The sequence below is a fragment of the Ornithorhynchus anatinus genome, chromosome 10 (assembly GCF_004115215.2).
Source record: "Ornithorhynchus anatinus isolate Pmale09 chromosome 10, mOrnAna1.pri.v4, whole genome shotgun sequence".
Taxonomy (NCBI): Eukaryota; Metazoa; Chordata; class Mammalia; order Monotremata; family Ornithorhynchidae; genus Ornithorhynchus; species Ornithorhynchus anatinus.
Genome location: NC_041737.1, coordinates 51275680 through 51293997, shown reverse-complemented (window position 1 = coordinate 51293997; position 18318 = coordinate 51275680). Strand labels below are relative to the sequence as shown.

At 48.9% G+C, this 18318-nt stretch overlaps 1 protein-coding gene across 2 annotated transcripts in view; it reads left to right on the top strand.

Annotated features, from left to right (window-relative positions):
• The window catches only part of DGKI (diacylglycerol kinase iota), a 143581-nt gene that overhangs the window by 50688 nt on the left and 74575 nt on the right, over nt 1-18318 (top strand). For both annotated transcript variants that reach the window (XM_029073824.1, XM_039913249.1), the window contains 3 exons: nt 3665-3864; nt 8560-8622; nt 12059-12139. In XM_029073824.1, the coding sequence (XP_028929657.1) occupies nt 3665-3864; nt 8560-8622; nt 12059-12139 (344 nt within the window). The remainder of the gene's footprint in view (nt 1-3664; nt 3865-8559; nt 8623-12058; nt 12140-18318) is intronic.

Below are 18318 nucleotides of genomic sequence, written 5' to 3'. Positions count from 1 at the left end.
CTCTTTCAGGAAATGTTTTTTTTTTTTTCCTTTTACCAATGGCTTTTCAATGGATCTTCAACACAGTGATGTCTACTGTGGCTGCCGGCACTGTTCTGGGTGCTTGAGAAGGAACAACAGAAGTACACGATTGGGAACTCCACGAGGGAGAGGGGCTGTGTCTGACCTAATTAACTTGTACCTACCCCAGAGCTTAGAACAGTGTTTGACACGTAGTAAGCACTTAACAAATGCCATTAAAAAAACATGTTTTCTGCCCATAAGAAGCTTCCACTCTAACAAGGTGCACAGACATACAGATATGTTCCAACTCAGTTGATTTTTGACCATCCTGTTGATACTGCATATTTACACCAGCACAGGGGTAGGGCACAGGACTCTTAAAGGCTAACTTTTTGGTCCAAAATGGCCAACTGAGAGAACACGCTTGCCAGCAAGCCTAAGGCTCTTCCGAACCCATAAGAAATAGATGCCCACAGTCCTTTTCCCTTCTTATCTGATTTTTCTTTCCTCTCACCTCCCATATTGTCTTCTCAGAACTCGATTAGTTTCTCTGCTGCTCAGTTTCTGTGAGGTGCTTTTGTGGAGGCAAGGAAGAGAGACAGGCGTGAGGAGGTGGCTTTATGTTATTTTTCTTTTGTTGAAACTTCAAAAAGAAGGCGCTCCCCCGCCCCCGGTCAAATGGGAAAACTGTCAACCAAGAAGCCAGCCAAGCAAAGAAAATTCAGGGCAGTTTTATATGAGTTGCCCTGTGCCACTGGCTTTCTCCCTCTCTCCCGCCTCCCTCGGGTGACCCTTAGGCTCCCAGGGCAGATAAAGCAAGAAGCCTTGAAACTACTCTGTTCGGCCTAGTACCCGCAATGTCCCTTCTCTCTGCTTCCTTCCCCGCTTCTCTGTCTTGTTTCTGTCTTTGAAAATCTCACCTTCCCTGTCATCCCGCTGTTAATCAATTTCCATACAGGATAAGTGAACGGGCGAGTTCTGGGTGACCTTTTTTTTTTTTTTTTTACCTCTGTCGAGCTGAGGGATGGTGCGGCTTCGTAAGCCGGTCCCAGACGGAAAGGATTGTAGATTCATTCTCCCGTGTACCTGAGTCGGTAGCCAATGACTCGGTGGAGACCGGAGTGGCTGCTTAATATTTTCCTCGCGTCGTAAGCGTCCTCGGCTTTCACCAGAGAGTATTATGCTGGGACAGTCGGTCAGAACCCCCGCTCCTGGAACCTGCTGTCTGACATGAGGCTTGAGGGCTTGGGGGAGAAGGGCAGAAGCGACCCGAACTCAATCACCTTGCTCCCTCCTACCTCACCTCACTACTCTCCTACTACAACCCAGCCCACACTCTTTGCTCCGCTAACGTTAACCCTCTCACTGTACCTTGATCTCATCTATCTTGCCGCTGACCTTTTGGCCCACGTCCTGCCTCTGGCCTGGAACACCCTCCCTCCCTCCCTCCCTCATATCCGACAGACCGCCACTCTCCCCCACTTCAAAGCTTTATTGAATAATAATGTTGGCATTGGTTAAGCGCTTACTATGTGCAGAGCGCTGTTCTAAGCGCTGGGGTAGATACAGGGTCATCGGGTTGTCCCACGTGAGGGTCACAGTCTTAATCCCCATTTTCCAGATGAGGGAACCGAGGCACAGAGAAGTGACGTGACTTGTCCACGGTCACACAGCTGACAAGTGGCAGAGCCGGGATTCGAACCCATGACCTCTGACTCTCAAGCCTGGGCTCTTTCCACTGAGCCACGCTGCTTCTCCAAAGGCAGATCTACTCTGAGACCTTCCCTGATTAAACCCTCCTTTTCTCCCACTCCCTTCTTGAACGCCCCGACTTGCTCCCTTTATTCATCCCTCCCTCAGCCCCACAGCACTTATTTCATATCTGTAATTTATTTATTTTAACGTCTCTCTCCCCCTCTAGATTGTCAGCTGGTTGTTGGCAGGGAACGTGTCTGTCTCCTGTTGTACTGTACTGTCCCAAGCGCTTAGTACAGTGTTCTGCACACAATAAGCACTCAATAAATACTACTGACTGACTGCTAGACTGACGTAGGGTAATGAGTGGAAATAATAATAATAATAATCGTATTTATTCAGTGTTCGCTATGCACTCAGTATTGGTGTAATAATTACAGTAATAATAATTGTGATATTTGCTATGTGCTAAGCACTATGATAAGCACAGGGAGAGGTACAATTTGATCAGATCAAACCCAGTTCCTGTCCCACATGGGGCTTGCAGTCTAAGTGGGAGAGAGAACGGGTATTAAACTCCCATTTTACAGATGTAAAGTGACAAGAAGTTAGGTGACAAGCCTAAGGTCGCACAGCAGGCAGGTGGCGGAGCTGGGATGAGAAACCCCGGTCTCCTGCCTTCCAGTCATTCATTCATTCATTCAATCGTATTTATTGAGCGCTTACTGTGTGCGGAACACTAAGCCCTTGGAAAGTACAGTTTGGCAACAGAGACAATCCCTACCCAACGACAGGCTCACAGTCTGGAAGGGGAAGACAGACAACGAAACAAGTAGACAGGCATCAGTAGCATCAAAATAGATAAATAGAATTATAGATATATACACAGCATATAAATAAAATAAATAGAATGATAAATATGTACAGATGACTCTAGGCCACGCTGCTACTTTCTCACTTCTATTCTTGGGCCTTAGGGATAGAAGTCGATACAGGAGGAGGAGGTGGTAAGAGGCCCCAGTCAATGCAGGCGGGCTTGTGAAAGAGGTAATGGGTTGGCAGGGTGATCTGAGTCTCTGAAAGGCTGACTTAGACCAGTTTACGCAAATGATCTATTAATCGTATTTAATGAGCGCTTACTATGTGCAGAGCACTCTACCGAGTGCTTGGAAGAGTACAATACAACCGAATTAGCGGACACGTTCCCCGCTCATAATGACCTTACGTTCTGGAGGGGGATACAGACATTAGTATGAATAGATAGGTAATTTATGAGATGTAATTTAAAGATATGGATTCAAGTGCTGTGGGGTTGGGGATTAGGCCAATATCAAATGTCCAAGGCTCACAGATTGAAGTGCATAGATGACACAGAAGGGGAGCGAGTGGAGGAAAAGAAGGCTTAATCGGGGAAGACCTCTCGGAGAAGATATGACCTTTAAAAAGATTTTGAAGGTAGAGGGAGAGAGCTGATCTGGTGTATATGGAGGGGGAGGGAATTCCAGTCTGGGGGAGGATGTGGGAAAGGGGTTGGCGACGAGCTGAATGAGATCAGGGCACAGTGAGTAAGGTAACAGGGACGCGGCACTGCCGGAAACATACAGTCTGAATGGGCTTTGGATAATGATAATAAGGATAATAAATATTCTAATAGTATTTGTTAAGCGCTTACTTCGTGTCAACCATTGTTCAAATCACTGAGGTAGATACAAGGTAGGCTGGATACGGTCACTGCCCGCAAGGGGCCCACAGTCTTAATTCCCAATATACAGATGAGGCAACTGAGGCCCAGAAAAGTGAAGTGGCTTGTCACCCAGCAGACAAGTAGTGGAGATGGGATTAGATCCCAGGTCCTTGTGACTCCCGGGCCAGGGCTCCATCCGCTCGGCCACGCCGCTTCTGATCCGGCCGCCGTCGTGAGTGGCTGCTCCCTGACGCTTGTCCTGTGTTTGGCTCTGTCGTGTAGGCCGCCCTGCAGGTGGGAGGCCACGGAGAGAGGCTGCACCAGTGCCGGGAGGTGACCCTCCTCACGTACAAACCCATCCCCATGCAAGTGGACGGGGAGCCCTGCAGGCTGGCCCCTGCGCTCATCCGCATCTCCCTGAGGAACCAGGCCAACATGGTGCAGAAGAGCAAGAGGAGAACGTCCGTGCCTTTGCTGAATGAGTGAGTCGGACCCTTTCCCTTCCTGGAAGCAGGGGGACCTTAGAGGGAGGAGAGTTTACTAGTAATGATGATAATCACGGTACTTGTTAAGCGCTTACTATGTTCCGGGCGCTGTACTAAGGGCTGGGGTAGAGACAAGATAATCAGGTTGGATACAGTCTCTGTCCACATAGGGCTCACAGTCTTCATCCCCAGATGAGGAAATTGAGGGACAGAGAAATTCAGTGACTTGCCCAAGATCACACAGCAGACAAGTGGCAGAGCCAGGATTAGAACCCACGTCCTCCGATTCCCAGGCCCGTGCTCTTTTCATTCAGAGAGTGTCCCTGAACCGGTGGGAGGAGAAAGAGGAGGAAACCCCAGAAATACCTGGTTTTTTTACCCATATCCTCCACTTAACTGGACACTGCCTCTTCCCTGGGCTCTCTCTGTGTGCTCTGATCCAGGAAGAATAATAATAACCCCGTAACTGCGGAACAGAGAATCAATCAGTGGTATTTATTGAGCACTTATTATGATCAGGGCACGGTTCTAAGTACTTGGGAGAGTAACAGAAAAGTTAAGTGGCTTGCCCAAAGTCATACAGCGGGCAAGTTCCGGGGCTGGAATTAGAACCAGGTCCTCTGCCTCCCAGGCCCGTTTTCTTTCAACTAGTCCATGCCGCTAGTTGGGCTGTAAACTCCTCCGATTGTAAAATTCCTCGCCTTCTTCAGATTGTAAGACCTTGGCTAGATTATAAACTCCTTGAAGGCGGGGATCGTCTCCATTTCCGCTATTGTACTTCCAAGTGCTTAGCGCAGTGCCCCGCACACAGAAAGTGCTCAATAAATACACTGGTGGATGATGGATGGCCCACATATGGCTCTTAGGTTTGACAACCTCCGAAGAATTGGCAAGTCTCAGTAATGACGATAATAATTATGGTACTTGTTAAATGCTTAATGTGTACCAAGCATTCTTCTAAGCACCGGGGTAGATTCAAGTTAGGAAGGGTTGGGTTTGGGGGCCGTATCCAGATTGATAATGGGAAATTACAGAACAAGAAAAAATGCAGCTGGGGAATTGTAACATCCGCTATGAAAAGGCCAGTCAATTTATTGAGTGCTTACTTTATGCAGAGCACTGTGCTAGCAATTGGGAGAGTACACTACAATTGTGTTAGTAGACACGATCCCTGCCCCGAATGACAGTCTGGTGGATTTAGGTTGGACAGTCAAGAAGATTGTTCGATGCCAGGTTGGTTTTTCCAAAGCAGAATTCCTTCCTTGAACGTGGTTATGGACAGGTTGGGAAGAATGAGACGTAGCCAGTCCTCGAGCCTGGAGAGCCATTTCCACGCCCAGTTGATTGGAGTATCAGGAGCTGAGAATAAAAAGGGGAACATTTTTCATATAAAAGTGAATGAACCCAGTCGTGAAAACAATTCCTAGCCTCTAGGCCCAAGGTCTGAAAATATCAGGCCAGGCCTCTAAGAGACGAGACAGTGGTCTTAAAAGAAATGGGCCACGCTCCGCCCTCTCCCTTCCGTTGCCTGTTTTATTACTGGATGTTTGTGAAGAAAGAGAGGGTAGGAGCTGGATTCAGATGGTCCCGTTGTTCTCTGTTCTCTGGTGAAGGAGGTGGGGATGCCAGCTGGGTGGGTGGCATTTTTGAAAAGGCCAGGGTCAGTGCAAACTTTGAGCATCGGATAGAATTTTTGCAGGCTAATGATTTTGGGAGATACTTTGCAAGGTTGCATCGCCGTGGACTTCTGACAACTAGCGCCCCTGATTAAAAAGCTCTATGTAAAGAACCCCGCAGATAATGGTTCAGATGGCATTAAATTGGTCCACAAAAATACCTGAGAAGGTGAAACCTGCCTTGAGTTTTAGCTGAGTTCAGCCTCTCCTCTGTAATCTCCCAAAAAACCCGACGTCGTCCCTTTGGGATGGATGATAATCTTTCTCCCGTACATCCAGGCTAAGCGTGATGAAGCATAGGAGGGCTCCATTTGGCTCGGGGACTGTGTCCAATCTGATTATCTTGTATCAACCCCGGGGCTCGACACAATACCCAGCTCATAGTAAACACTTAACAAATACCGTAGAAAAAAGAGAGGCCACAGGCATGCGTCCCCATCTCTGTGGAAAAGTGGTTCCCAGTCAAAGAAGCATCGATACCCGAAGAAAATTGCTAATAGGATCTTTTCCTGAAATGGTTGAATACGATCTAGCCTCTGTCGGGAAAAGGAGCTGTTTTCCATGATGATGATAGTAATAATAATGATGGTATCTGTTAAGCCCTTACTGTGTGCCAAGCACTGTTCTAAGCACTGGGGCAGACAGAAGGTTATCAGTTGTCCCACGGGGAGTTTGCAATCTTAATCCCCATTTTACAGATGAGGGAACGGAGGCACCGAGAAGTGAAGTGACTTGCCCAAAGTCACACAGCAGACAAGTGGCAGAGCCAGGATTAGAACCCACGACCTCTGACTCCCAAGCCCATGCTCTTTCCACTAAGCCACCTGGCCCTGTGTCTACCTCGCTCACAACAGCCCGCATGCTTCACCTCCTTCCTTCCGCATTGTGCCCTGGCTTGGTACCGGCTCACGGAACTGGCTGCGCCTGGTTCTCGTCCCTAAAGTCTTCGTGACTGCACCAAGGTTCATTTGTTGCTTATGAGGGGACACTCCGTCACCTGTTTAGTTATAGTAATGATAACTGTGATATGTAAGTGCTTACTCTGTTCCAAGCACTATACTAAGCGTTGGGACAGATACAGGATAATTAGACCAGGCGCGGTCCTTGTTCCACACTGGGCTTACTATCAAAAGGAGATGGAGAAAAGGTATCGAGTCTCCATGTTACAGATGAGCAAACTGAGGGCCAGAGAAGTCAAGTGACTTGTTCAAGGTCAAGTGACAGAGGCAGGATTTGAACGCAGGTCCCTTGACTCCTAGGCCTGTGCTTTTCCAACTAGGTTACTGGCCTTCATTCCACAGCCCATTCTTCTCGGTTCTTCCTATTTTTCCTTACCATTCCCCATCCTTTTCCTTTCCTTTTCCTCTCTGTCTTGCCGCTCCTCCTTTCATCTCTTCCTACTCTTCTCCTTTATTTTTGGGTTTCTCTTACCCTTCTCTCTCTAATCTGATTTTCCCATTTCTTCCTCCTTTCTCCCTGCGCTTCTGTTGTTCTCTCTCCCCATTCAGGAGACCCCCTTCAGACTTTTTTTTTGTGGCATTTAAGTGCTTAATAAGAATAATAATAATAACGTTGGTGTTCGTTAAGCGCTTACTCTGTGCCGAGCACCGTTCTCAGCGCTGGGGTAGACACAGGGGAATCAGGATGTCCCACGTGGGGCTCACAGGCTTAATCCCCATTTTACAGATGAGGTAACTGAGGCCCAGAGAAGTTAAGAGACTCGCCCACAGTCACACAGCTGACGAGTGGCAGAGCTGGAATTCGAACTCATGACCTCCGACTCCAAAGCTCGTGCTCCTTCCACTGAGCCACGCTGCTTCAGATGTGCCAGGCACTGTACTAACTGCTGGCATAGATGCAAGCTAATCAAGTTAGACACAATCCGTGTCCCGCATGGGGCTCACGGTCTTAATCCCCATTTTACAGATGAGATGACGAGGCCCAGAGAAGTCAAGTGACTTGCCCAAGGTCACACAGCAGACAAGTGGCAGAGCCTGGGTTAGAACCCAGGTCCTTTGACCCCCAGGCCTGTGCTGTAGCCACTAGGCCACGCTGCTTCAGCATAAATTAATTGAACAAGCCCCAGTCCCTTCTTCCCCCTAAGGAGGGGGAATTTGGAAGCTTGGTGGATGCTTCAGCGTAGGGCAGACCCCCCCGTGAGATCTGCACCCCTCAGGCTATGAAGTTTGATGATTAGTAGGGGCTGAAGATGACCGAATCGTCTCATCACCCAGAAAGGCAGTGTTGAAGGCATAGGAGGCCCTCCGGGGGTGGGGGCATTTGGTCTGGGAGCTAGAATTGGTTGAAATGGGTTCTTGAGGAGGTCTGAAGGCCTATCGGTCCGTCGGATGTACTTACGAATGCTTACTGGGTGCGCTCTACTCAGAACCTAAGCTTCACTTAAGCATCCTGGAGGGTAATGTTTCCCCCCAGTGAAGGCACTTGGGGTAAATCTTAGGGTTTACTGTGGGATTCCCAAATTCCCCGCTCCTCAAAGTTGTCGGTCATCTGGAGATGCTCCCGGGAGGGGTATGTACTGCCCCCGGCTTGACCCTAGAGCCGGCCGCTCTCCCTCCCTCTTCAGGGCCGCGGAGCAGGAGTTGGGCACAGCCCAGTGCTCGAGACCCCGATCCCCCACCCGCAAGGCCGACGGTGGCCTCCCTCTCCCGTCCGCCCACGCCTCCTCCCTCCTCACCGCTGTGGCCTCCCAGCACCAGCATTACCACTCGGCATGCGTCCCCGTTCCCCGTCGTCGCCCGCCCCCGGACCGTCGTCACCCCGGAAGTCAGCCCCCTCTATCTGTTCCGTTCGCCTGGCTTCTCTCGCTTTCTTCTTGGATGCTTTCCCATGGCTTGATTTGTTTTCCCTCTCTCTTTTTTCGTTCAGCATTTGGCGAGACATTCTCTCAGTTTCCGTTTAAATGTTATGTGTCTCTCTCTCTCTCTTGCTTGTTCCTTGTCTGTCCACACTGTCGTGCTGACTCTGTCTTCGCCGTTCATCCCCCCGCCGCCTCTAGCATCCATAAGGTGCAAACTGTTGACCTGCGAAGAGTCTCCGCCCCCCCTGATTCCTTCACCACGTAAGTATGAGGCGGTTTTGTTGCATTTTCCTCCGTCTCCCCTCTGCCCCTACATCTATCTCCATGCCCTCCATCCTGCTATCTTCCTCTCCAGTGGCGAACTCCGGGCATCGCCGGAGAGGATGGGCAGCAGGGCTGGAAGCTGTTTTCACTCTGCCCCCTTTGCGATGAGTCCTGCCCCAACTTGTAGTCCTGGCTCTGTAAAGAATTAGCAAATCTAGTGTTTGTGTTCCCTTTTGGCTTGGGGAAGACATAGAATCTAGTCCCTGGGTTCCCCCCTTTCCCACTCGCTTGGTCCATTTCCTTTTCTTTTGCAGTTCAAGCCAGGATTGGCTTCTTGTCTCTGCTCTTGGGACCTCTGGATGTACGATCCCTTTAGATAGCTCCTTTTCTGGGTGCGGGCTCCTGTCCGTGGCGGGGATTGTCTCTATTTGTTGCAGAATTGTGCTTTCTAAGCACTTAGTACAGTGCTCTACACAGAGTAAGCGCTCAATAAATACGATCCAGTGAGAGAATGTCAATGGTAGTGACGTGTTCTTGAAGATGTCAAGGAGCAGTGAAGCTTTAAGAGCTAGATCGATTTCTGTAGCATCATTCTATCTCTTGGGAAGCACCTCTAGAGGCCTTAGCTGAAACCCAGGTTTCGTTGTGGGCAGCGGGGGTGGAGAGTCAGTCGATCAATCGTATTTATTGAGTGCTCACTCCTTGTAGAGCACTGTACTAGGCACTTGGGAGAGTACACTATAACAATAGACAACACGTTCCCTGCCCATAACGAGCTTACAGTCTAGAGGGAGAGGAAAAGGATCCCCTTTCCCTTTGTGACGTGCCGGCCAAATGGGATCTTTCCAACCCAAAACCCAGATCGTTCAGTAGTATTTATTGAGCGCTTACTATGTGCAGGGCACTGTACTAAGTGCTTGGAATGTACAAATCGGCAACAGATAGGGACAGTCTTGATGGGCTTACAGTCTAATCGGAGGGAAAGACCCTCTCCCCGTCGGGGAATCGAATCCCGGTCTCCCACGGGACAGGCGGGGATACTCACCACTATACTAACGTGGAAATCCCACGCGTAAAGCACCCCACACCTGGGAAGGATGAACCAGGGGCCGTACAAACTGTTGGTGAGAGAAATTCCACCATTGTTCTTGTGGGAAAGAGGATGTCTGTATCGGGAGTTTTGAATTCTGGAGTCTCAGCAGAGGGACCCACTGAGTCTAATCTGCAATGATGTGGATTGGACACTAATCCAGTCTGGAGTGGCCTTTCTCTGGGGTGGCTTCCGATCCCGTGGGCCCAACCTGGTCCAAATCCAAGCCATCCCAGGGTTTAGGGAGACCCGATGGCGCCATGGGCTAGGATGCATGAGGGCCTAAAGTGACTGGGGATTTCAGGGTTGCCAGAGGAAGGAGAGGAGGCTGGGGCTGGTTGTTTGGGTCCCACGTGCTGCCTGTCCCTCGGCAAACTGTCCTCTTGATTGATTGATTGATTGATCGGTATGTGTTAAGGGCTTACTATATGCCAGACACTGTACTAAATGCAGGGGTAGATACAAGGTAATCGTGTCAGACACAGTCCCTGTCCCACACAGGGCTCACAGTCATCATCCCTATTTTACAGATGAGGTAAATGAAGCACAGAGAATTGAAGTGACTCGCCCAAAGTCACACGCAGCAGACGGGGCGGAGCTGGGATTAGGACCCTTGTCCTCTGACTTCCAGGTCCGTGCTCTTTCCACTAGGCCACGCTGCTTCTCAGTGAGGCTTTCCAGATGGAACTCCTAATCCTCTCCTTGCTGTTCCCCATCCTCTCGGTCGCGTCTCTTCAGAGGCCCGAGGATGAGAAATGTCTCGAATGATTTTAGCAGTGAGAGAGTGTCCCTGAGCTTTGGGTGTTCAGAATCTCCAAATACCAGAATACCTTTCAAGGAAGAGCCGTCTGCTTTTCCTTGGGGACTCCACGTTTCCCTTCGAAGGGGTGGAAACAAGATGGCAGCTCCCAGGATTTCGCTCGTTACGTAGTGCTCTTAGATAGGCACCCAACTCTGTGTGCCCTTTCTCTTCCTCACATTCTTCCCCCTCGCTTCAATCTTCCCCGAGAAATAAGGTGCCCCAGCTCTTTCTATAAGATGTAACTGAATTATTCATGTGTGCATAGGCACGGAAGCAATCTTGGGAGTCAACTCTCGGTGACCTTCCTTCAATCAAAAGGTCACCATGCAAATCGAATGGTTATTCACTCCAACCGCTTGCTCCGGGTTGGGGATGGAGGGTAGAAGGCAGTTTGAGAGGGGCTGAGTGAAAGCTATCAAGCGTAGCTAATGTTCAGGGTTGCTTTAGGCTCAATTTTCACGATCGTGTCTTTCCATTCGAAAAACCTAGATACGATGATTCTGTAGATATGACTGAGAGTCTCGGGACCCCAGGGCCTTGAATGAAGATGAGGAAGCAGAAGTTAGAGTGAGAATGTTACAAGAAAACCTAGAGGGGAATCTCCTTTAAGAAAAAATGTGAATCAAGGGGTTTTGAGAACTGAGCAATGTAGCTGTCTTCTTGATGATAATAATAATAATAGCGCCCACTGTGTTCCAAGCACGGGAAGAAGTGCTGGGGTAGATACAATACAGTCAGTCATTGATTAATATAATCGTACTTATTGAGTGTGAAAAGTACCCTACTAAGCTCTCGGTACAGGGCAATATAACAATACAGTCAAATCAGTCACAGACCCTGCCCCTCCACAAAGGTCGATCAGTTATTCCCATTCGTGCAGAAGAGGAAATTGAGTCACAGGTAGGCTGTGCCTTTTTTGTGGTATTTGTTAAGCACTTACTATGTGTCAAGCACTGTTCGAAGCACTGGAGTAGATACAAGTTAATCAGGTAGGATTCAGTCCCTGTTCCACATGGGGCTCGCAGTCTACGAAGAAGACAGGATGGGTATTGAATCCCCATTTTGCAGATGAGGAACTGAGGTACAGAGAAGTTAAGTGATTTGCCCAAGGTCCCTCATCAGGCACGTGATGGAGGCAGAATTAGAACCCAGGTCCTCTGACTCCAAGGCCCGGGCTCTCTCCACTAGGCCGTGCTGCTTCCCAAACTCATACCACAGGCAGGTAGTGGAGCTGGAGTTAGAACCCAGGTCTCGGGACTCAGAGGAACAGCGGGGACTAGTGGAAAGAGTGCAGGACCGGGCGTCCGAACCAGTTCTGCCCCTCGTGAGACCTTGGACAAGTCACTTGACTTCTCTGTGCTCCAGTTTCCTCACCTCTAATGTGGGGATTAAATATCCGTTCCCCTCCCCCTTAGGCGGTGAGCCCTGAGGGACAGGGACTATGTCCGACCTGATTGTACCCTATTTACCCAGCGCTTGGCATACAGTAATTGCTTAACAAATACCACAATTACTATTATTATTATGATTATTGTTATCAGGTCTCCTGACTCCCAGGCCCATACTTGTTCTACGAAGCCACGCTCCTTTTCCTCTACCGTCTGGTCTTCGCCGACCGAATGGTAAGACGATGGCCGAATGTGCCGCCTTTTACCCGTGCGCCTTTTCCGGGCAGGTCATTAGAGTGAAGGTAAATTGTAGAAAGCCAGCCAGAGGAACAAAAGGGGAAATGCCGGGGTGTGCAGGAGGAGATTTAATTGATCGATCAATACATCGGATTTATTTATTGAGCGCTTACTTTGGGCAGAGCACTGTACTCGGAGCTTCAGCTTGAGGAAGAAAGGAGGTAAGAGAGCCCTGGATCTCTTTGCCCCCATTTTTGCCCCTTCCCTCTGTACGGGCAGTACTGGGTTCCTGGAGCGACAGTGACTTCTCCCAGCTCCCAGAGCAAAAAGGGAGGGGTCGGAGGGCTGGAGAGAGGAAGAGATCACGGGGAAATTAGTGCCACTTTGAGAGAGGTTGCGGGAGCTGTTTGCCGGACTTGGAGACAAGAGCTGTTCTGTAAGGAAAAAAGCACATAAAAGAATCAAGGCGCTAGCTAAATGTGTGTCTGATTTGAGCGCGTTTGATCATGAGCAGCGGGTTATGGGTTCTTTGTCAGGAGGGCGGCTTGCCCAAGTCCTTCAGTTGGAGCGGCGTCTCGATTTAATTATACAGATACAATCGGGCCTGTCATAACACTGTGTAACGCTCAGGCCGACAGACAAGGGAGTGTAGTTTAAAGGGCGTGAAAGAGAAGATTTGGGGGAGAAGGGTACAATTAAGCCACAGAACTGGCTGTCAGACACTAGATCTCAGAACTGGAACTTCAGAAGCGAAACCCATCGTAAACAGTTTGCAGAAACAGGAGTCACGTCGGAGACACCCCCCCCCCCCTCCCCTATCCAACAGCCAAGGCCAGCCGGGATCAGAGCTTTTAATATTTGCGTTCCCAGGCACCGTTGACCGCATCTAGGGTGAAGAGAGGGCTGCCAGCTTGTCGAGAGAGCTCTAGAGACATTTTCCTTCGAAACATCGGCTCTTGACGACTGGTGGAGATGGGGGCGCCAGATTGGAGAGACGCTCATCAATTTGTGTGGCGATTCCTACGTTGTAAATAAATGGGAACCCCGTCCCTAAACCCAGACAGTTTTTTGATGCCTCTATTCTGAGCCCTTCCATCCTGGTTTCAATATTGGGGATGATTTCTTTTCTTCCCCTACCAAAGCCATTTCCTTTCCTCTGTGGTACCAAGCTGGGATAATTTCATTCGTCTTGTGGGCTTATTTCTTTTTCAAGAGTCAGGTACTTCATGAGCCTGCCCTCGTGAGCCGGGCCCTGCCGACTGTATTTTGGGTTCTCTAAAGTTTATTGTGATTTTTCTTCAGCTAGATCATTTAACAGCATTATTCACTGCTGGGGCGTGATTTTTAGCTTGGAGTCAAAGGATCAGTCAAAGGAATTACTCCTGGTGCTGGGAATTGCTCACTAATGGGAACGGGGTCCGAGGCGTAGATGGTTGAGAGGTTTCCTCTGGCGGTGTCGGCTAGGTGTTTTGGCTGCAGTGCTTACGGCTGATCCAAGGGGATGGCGAGATTGAGGAGGGTCTGTCCCTGGGCCCCCAAAATTGAGAGACGGCGCGGTGGTGGATGAGAAGAGCTGTGGTCTGAGTAGATGTCCAGATACCTCTAATAATAGCAATAATAATGATGGTGTTTGTTAAACATTTACTGTTTGTCAAGCACTGTTCTAAGCTCTGGAGTAGATACAAGCTAATCAGGTTGGGCAAAGTCCCTATCCCACATGGGGCTCTGATCTTAATCCCCATTTTACATAGAAGGTAAATGAGGCCCAGAGAAGTGAAGTGACTTACCCAAGGTCACACAGCAGATAAGCGATGGAACCAGGATTAGAACCCAGGTCCTTCTGACTCCCAGGCCTGTGCTCTATCCACTAGGTCATGTAATTAACGGGCAGTGCTGAATGGGTACTTTTTCCCTGCCAGGACTATTGAATTCTGAAGGTCTTGACAACCCTACCTAGAGGAACCTTTGGATATGAAGCCAAATGGGTAAAAGTGGTCATTCCTCAGGGTCTGTCTTTGAGGTGCTCAGACTATCTATCTCAAGGATCCCTGGGCTTAATAAGATTGAATCATGAATCACCGTTCTCAGTGAAATCCATCAAAGCAGCCGGACCCATCCCAGTTTCTGACTCTGTTCCCAAGTGGTTTGTACCAGAACCAGCAATTTCAATCCCTAGTAAAAGTAATTGTGATATTGGTGAAGTGCTTACTACGTGCTAAACACTGTGCCCTACTATGCAGTCAAATCAGTCAGTCAATTATATTTATTAAGCGCTTATTGGGTGCAGAGCACTATACAACAGTACAACACAGTTGGTGGACACTTTGCCTTCGCACAACGAGCTTAGTCTAGAAGGAGCTCACAGTCTAGAAGAGAGGGAGAAAGGTATTTAATCCCCATTTTACAGATGAGGAAGCTGAGGCACAGGGAAGCTAAATAACTTGCCCAAGATCACCCCGACAAGGGGAGGAGAGGGGATAAGCCCCCGGGTTTCCTTACTTCTTGTTCTGTGCTCTTGCCACTAGATTTGCTTCATCTCTTTTTGGTTGAAAGCACTTGGGAAGGTAGAGCAACATTTTACCATTATGAACTTGAAGCTCACTACCCCTGCTCCCTTATTGAGTGCTTACTGTTTGAAGGACACTGTATTAAGCACTTAGGGTTACCCAACTGGACCCCCCCAGTGTTGCTCGCCATTTTAGTTTCTGTGATAAACATGTGCTTCCGCCCCCACTCCCTCCCAACCAACGGCTTCCACTCTTTTCTCGGCAGTTGTGGTTCTAATTCTTTTTCTGACTTTTCCCCATTGTCCGTTTTTAATTCTCAAGCGGTGGCTGGGAGTACTTGAAACGGCTGGATAGGTGCATCAGTCAGTAATATTTATTGAACCCTTACAGTGGGCAGACAACACTGTGTTAAGCACTTGAGAGAGTGCCATAAAGTAGACCGCTCCCTGCCCTCAAGGACCTTCCAGTGTGGATCAGGGAGATGGGCACTGAAAGAAATTACAGGTAGAGGGGAAAGCAACAGAGTTGGAATTTCATTCCCTGTCTTCCCCAGCTGTGCCTCTGGAGAACTGTCTCTCTAAGCTTGATCAATTTGTCCGCTTTTAAACAACGTGAACAGGATAGAAATCGTTCCGACTGCTGTGCAACAGTCATTTGGAAGATTGTCTCCGTGTTTCCTGGAAAGAGATATTCAAAGGGAACAGGTGTGGGAATATTACTAATGCAGTATGAGCAGGTGCCCCTTTTGGGGGGGTGTGGGCTAGGAAGGTGTGCTGTCCCACCGAAATCATGGGCTCTGGGAGGGTTTGGGCAGCTTGGGTTCAGTGGCTGTGAGGATCACCACCGCCAAAACTATTATTACTACTAAAAACCATCCCCTCTGGACTGTAAACTCACTGTGGGCAGGGAATGTATCCGTTTACTGTTGTACTGTACTCTTTGGAGCACTGATTTACAGTGTTCTCCACTCAGTAAACACTAAAAACACCGATCTGTACATTCCAAGCGCTTAGTACAGTGCTCTGCACATAGTAAGCGCTCAATAAATGCTATTGAATGAATGAATATGGTTGAATTAATGAATGAATTACTACGAACCCTCTCAGAGTCGCAGGGAAGAGACCGTCCCTTTCCACTTCTGGAGGCTTTTGTTCTCCGACCTCGTTCTCTTTCCTGCTCTGGGGCGGCTGGGAGGCAGAAGCCTCGGGTTATGACATCAAGGAAGTGGCCGCAGTTAAAAATTTGTAATCGATTAATCAGTTGCAGTCATTGAGTGCTTACTCTGTGCATAGCTCTGTAGTAAGTGCTTGGGAGCATGCGGTGTAAAGGAGTTGGTAGACACGCTAATAATGGTGATGAAAATGACAATAATAATAACAGTGACAATAATTGTGGCATTTACTAAGTGCTTAATATGTGCCAAGCATCGTGCTAAGCTCAGGGGTAGATCAGACATAGTCTCTGTTCCACATAGAGCTCCCAGTCTAAAGGGGAGAGACATCAGGTATCAGATCTCCATTTTACAGATGAAGAAACTGAGGCCCAGAGAGGTTAAGTGTCTTGCCCGAAGTCAACCAGCAGGCCAGTGGCAGAGCCAGAATTAGAACCCAGGTATTCTCTACGGTTATTCAATTCCTCCACCTCTAAGAAAGCTTTGTGCTCCTCAAACCTCAAGCAGCTAGACTGTATTTTACCTGAGGCTAATGTTCTTAGACAGAAAGGAACAAAATCCCATTACACGTGTCTCACTTCAACAGCGTGCCCTTCCCTCCCCCTTCCATACTCTTCCTTCCCTGGCTTTTTTTTCTATTCTTTCCGCCTGCCATTTTGATGGCTAATCAGCAGGTAGAGAGGAGCTGGTTACAGGTGATGTCAGAGCCGGGTAAACTAGTGAATCGTCTCCCAGCAGATCCGTTAGAATTTCCTGGCCCAGCTGCCTAGCACTCATAGCGCCTTTTACAGCTCTCCTCATTCACCAACCGTTTTCTGCCAGTCCTAGGCTCTGTCTGTCGGCGTTACTGGCAGTTTTCATGCTGCATGTCATCTCTCCACCTTCATTTCGGCCTCGGCGATCCAGTTTTCATTTGCGGACTTGCTAGGGTCCGGGGTTTCTGTCATAAAGCACTCCTTGGAGAGTTTTCTCCCGACTGAGAGCTTCTTGTTAACCAACTCTATTGTATTGTCCTCTTCCAAGCTCTTAATACACTGCTAATGATGGTAGGTACTGAGTAAGCTCAGGCTGAAACACTGGCCAATTGCTGTCTCTGAAGGGTCATTTGGAGACGACTAGAATCCCTTGATAGCTTGGAAATGGCTGCTCCTAAGGTGATGGTGGTATCACAATTGTGAAAAAAAAAAAATGTTCCTCTCTGCCCTACTCCTCTACTATCAGTATTTTTGTTTTTGTTTTAGGAAAGCGTGACCATGTTCTCAAGCGATTAGAAAACAGGAGGAGTCAGATAGAAATCAGAGTTCTCTGATGTGGGTCACCTTGAATAAACTCCCTTTCCGAATGGCTGGACCAGGAGTCTGATTTGCCAGGGGCCTAAAGAGCAGTGGGTGAAGAGGGCTCAAGAACTGTGGGTAGGATCTAAAGGACCCAGGGTGCAAGTCCCCGGCCCCTCTGACCGTCCTTTTCCTGTTCTTCACTCTCAACCTGCAACCTTTCTCCTTAGAAGCCGAGATCGGGATGAGCTTCCTAATGTCAGATCTTTTAACAGAGTAGAAGGAATGCAGCAAGTGGAAAAGACCATGGTCTTTTTTTTTTTACAGTATTTAAGTCCATACTATGTGCTAGGCACTGTACTCAGCACGGGGGTAGGTACGAGTTTATCATGTTGGACACAGTCCCTGTCCCACCTAGGGCTCACCGTCTTAATCCCCATTTTACCGATGGGGTAACTGAGGCACAGAGAAGTGAAGTGACTTGCCCGAGGTCACCTGGCAGACAAGGGGCAGAGATAGAATTAGGACCCAGGTCCTTCTGAGTCCCAGGCCCGTGCCCTATCTATGAGACCACACTGATTCTCTGCTTCTATTCCACTAGAACTGTCAGCTCCTTGAAGGCGGGATTGTTTTAACCAACTCTATGGTACTGTATTCTCTCAAAGGCTTAGTTTGATGCTCTGCACATAGTAAGCACTCAATCAACACCACTAAGTCCTCTGTCTCTGCCCCCTCTTGGAGCTCAGTATTGGAAGCTCTTCCTCCCTACTCAACTCTTTCTCCTCAGCCTTTCCTTCACATGAATATTTCAGCCGAGCCCCCCCAGAGATCTCTTCTGTCCAAATCTGGGTTACCCTGACTAGAGCTTCTAAAAAAGGGCACCTCCCAACCCCTCTGGGAGCCGTGACGCACACGCTCCTCCTTCCTGTCTCTCTCATCCATCCTCCCCGTCGGCAGCTGATAGGAGAACCACTGTCAAAGGACCGGATCTCCCACTTCTGACCCACTCGTTACATGGGTATCTAACAGGTGGGGAGCAGAACGAATGGGGCATGAGGAAAGCGGAAAAGGGTCCCACCAGCTTCACCCTTCCTCCTCGCCACCGACCCCTTTCCCACATCCTCCCTCGGTCCTGAAACTCCCTCCCCGTCCACCACTCTCCCCACCTTCGAAGCATTATTAAAGTTACATATCTTCCAAGGAGCCTTCCCTGATTGAGACCCT